Below are 3,446 nucleotides of genomic sequence, written 5' to 3'. Positions count from 1 at the left end.
AGAATGCAACGCGCTGCTGCCCTATTAGGGCCCAGCACGCGCTCTTAGCAGTTCCGGGAGCAGATGGATTCACTTCCTTCACCGGGCAGCGGTACCATGGTAAGAAAGTGGGTGGTGGGGAGCGAGGGAGGTGACGTGCTTTGGGGGTCCGGGGCAGGCCTGGGGCAAGTATGCAGACGCCAGGGGTTCTCATTCGGAGAATCTGCCAGAGGGACATCCCGCGTGGGTTTTAATTTGCTGCTTCCCGCCTTACTTTGCCCTCCGGTCACGTGGACCTACAGCTAGCGATAACTAAAACTTGAGCACTCGGAGTGCATCAAGTGCGTTTTGAAGGCTTTCAAACCATCATCACATCCAGTATATTCTGGATCCCCGTTTTGAAAGATGAAGAAACTGAGGCCCAGAGAGGCGGAGTAATTTGCCCAAGGATCCACAGATGGTGACTGTAGGAGTCGGGTTTGGAACCCAGATCTGACTCCACCGCCCAAAGTATTTTTCACTGCACTGTTCGAGGTGTGAAACTGCGCCTCATGAAACCCTAGCGCTGCGGGTTTACACCTCCATCCTTCCCTCATCCTTCGTTCAATCCCTTCTCAGTCTAGGCCAAGAAATAGCGTTTCATTTAGTCCCAAGACGACGCTTTAATCTGACCGAGAATTGGAAAGTTATTGTGATGACTATCTCCCGGGTTTGTTCCTCACTAGGACACTGATGGCGTTTCCTGCCTGGGGAAATGTCACACAGGCTATGGATTATTCAGTGGCAGCGTAGAGCTGTCCTTTCGCAGGTTAGCTGTTGAATGAATGAAGGTTGTGCCTCCTTTCCCATGTTTACTTGAACTGCCTGGAGGAAAGAGGACTGCTTTTAAAAATCAGACTCGGCCCCACCGACTGGCTGTGGGTCTTTGGGTACATTGCTTGCCTTCTCTGGGCTTGGTGTCCTCCGTGGTAAAGTAGAAGTATTGGTTCTTGTTTGTGCACAGCTTTCCTGCAGATCTGTGAGGTAAGCAACAGAGGAGCCTGATGGGCTGCAGTCCATGGGGTCGCAGAGAGTCAGACACGACTGAGCAACTGAACAACAGCAAACAAAGCCGCTGGCTTTACCCTTCTTTCCATCTCTGGCAGTAATGCCGATCTCACAGGACTGGCCTCCGTGTGAGGGGCTTTGCACCTGTCTCTTGAGTGATCCGCACGGTTGAGTTCCCTGAGAGAAATGGTCTCCCTGTCTCCCTTCTAGGCTGCCCTCCTCCGAGCTGTGGCGCGGTCGCCGGGGCCAGCCGCGTGGGGCAGGCCGCTCCACCGGCTGTGCTGCTACGGTGGGCAGGATCCCAGGAGGGGGCTGGGAAGCGGGACGCCCCCCTCCAAGGAGAAGCCACCGGGCCCAGAGGCGGAGAAGTTTCAGATGGTGTACCGGTTCGACGCCATCAAGGCCTTCGGGTACCTGTCTCGTCTGAAGGTGGCACAGACGGCCCTGACGGTGGCCGCCCTGCCGCCGGGCCTCTACGGCTATTCCCAGGGCCTCATGCCCTTCAGCTCCTTGTGCCTGGCGGGCGGGGTCGCCGGCTTCGCCCTGGCCATGTTGTACTGGATGAGCCATTTCTTCCGGAGGCTGGTGGGCATCCTGTACGTGAACGAGGCGGGCACTGTGCTGCGGGTGGCCCACCTGACCTTCTGGGGCCGGCGACAGGACACCTACTGCCCCGTGGCCGACGTGATCCCCATGACGGAGAGCCCGGATCGGCCCCAAGAGCTGTTCGTGCGGATCCAGCAGTACAGTGGGAAACAGACCTTCTACCTCACCCTGCGCTACGGGCGTGTCCTGGACCAAGACCGGTTTACGCAGGTGTTTGGGATGCTGGACGGGCTCAAGTGAATGGCCTGGCGCCCAAGTGGATGCCGGGAGCCCAAGTGGATGCCGGGAGCCGGGCCTCCAGTGGGGAGGCAAAGGGTGTGGGCGGGGCTGAAGGGCGGGGTCGTGCCGCCGGGAAACTTCTGCCGGGGCCCCTGGGGTGAAAAAACTCACAAGGTAGACGCTAGTAACCGGGTTTAGGAGAGGCCTCGAGTGCCGATTCTTCCCTGCACTTGCGTGTGGCATCGAGATAATGGCCAGAAGTTTCTGGTAGGTTCTCGGAGGAAGCAATGACAGGTTTGCTCAAACCGTCCTCTGCTGTGAAATCGGACAGGGTGTGGGAGACTGGGGTTCTGTCAGTTCTCAAAGCCCGCGCCTGGGCCAGGTTATGAAGTCTCTCAGAACCTTAGTTTTTGCGTCTGTAAAGTGGAAAAAATCCTCCTGGTCTCCTGGGATGGTTGGGTGTCACTGCTAGTGCAGAGCTGACAGCTCGGTGAAGGGATCCCAGGCTACCGGGGGGGATTTCGCTCGCCCTGTGCTGCGGCCCCTGGTGCACCCAGCGGCCGGAGGGGTTGATCATTTAAAATAGCCGCAAGGGAAAAACCTTGTTAACTGCGAGGTGCTGGATGTTAACTTACTGTAATTGTACTATATATATATATAAATAATTGTATATGTTAAACTAATACAATGATATATGCCAATTAGATCTCAAAATTAGAAAAAAATGGGGAGTATACCTTACAAATACATAAAAAAAAGGTCCCAGATTATTTGATTCTTTTAAATACTTTTTATGCAAAAAAAAAAAAAAAACCAGTAATTGCAAAATATTCCACTGAGTGAATGTAGCTGGTCCTTTAAATGATTTTCATCTTTCATTGCTGTAAGGAATGTGATAAAGATCAAATATTTGGAGAGGTTTCCTTCCTCTGTGTAGACTGAAAAATGGCATTTTGAGAAAGATGACTTTATAATCACGATAACGTGAAACACGTTTTTTTTTTTTCATGTGCGTGCTCAGTCGAATCCCACTCTTTGTGACCCCACGGGCTGTAACCCACTAGGCTTCTCTGTCCATGGGATTTTCCAGGCAAGAATACTGGAGCAGGTTGCCATTTCCTCCTCCAGGGGATCTTCCTGACCCAGGGATCGAACCTGGGTCATCTGCATTAGCAGGTAGATTCTTTTACCATTGCACCAAGTTAGATCTTCTTAATCTACTGCATTTCACAGAAGCAAGTAAAGCATGTAATTCAAGATGGTTTGGGGCTTCTCTGGTGCCCCAGTGGTGGAGTCTGCCTGCCAGGGCAGAAGATTCAGGCTTGATTTGATTCCTGGTCCAGGAAGATTGCATGTGCTGCGTAGCCTCTGGGCCCATGCGCCACAGCTGCTGAGCCTGTGCTCTGGAGCCTGGGAACCACAACTACCAAAGCCCGCGTGTCCTGCTGCACCTGCTCTGCGATAAGGGAAACCACCACAGTGAGAAGCGCAGCTGGAGAGCAACCCCCACTCTCTGCAACTAGAGAAAAGCCTGTACAGCATTGAAGACAGCATGGCCAGAAAAAAAAATAATGATAATAAAAAAAACCACAGTT

General features: G+C 53.1%; 1 protein-coding gene across 1 annotated transcript; it reads left to right on the top strand.

The window, feature by feature from the left end:
- The first annotated feature begins 7 nt into the window (after nt 1–7).
- TMEM186 (transmembrane protein 186) lies at nt 8–2,834 on the top strand. The gene is made up of 2 exons (XM_070460669.1): nt 8–99; nt 1,237–2,834. The coding sequence occupies exons 1-2, from the start codon at nt 64–66 to the stop codon at nt 1,870–1,872; spliced, it is 672 nt and encodes a 223-aa protein (XP_070316770.1). The 5' UTR covers nt 8–63; the 3' UTR covers nt 1,873–2,834.
- Nucleotides 2,835–3,446: the final 612 nt, after the last annotated feature.

Source organism: Odocoileus virginianus, chromosome 33 (assembly GCF_023699985.2).
Source record: "Odocoileus virginianus isolate 20LAN1187 ecotype Illinois chromosome 33, Ovbor_1.2, whole genome shotgun sequence".
Lineage (NCBI taxonomy): Eukaryota > Metazoa > Chordata > Mammalia > Artiodactyla > Cervidae > Odocoileus > Odocoileus virginianus.
Note: the sequence above shows the minus strand (reverse complement) of the source record. Positions and strands in the feature narration are given on the sequence as shown.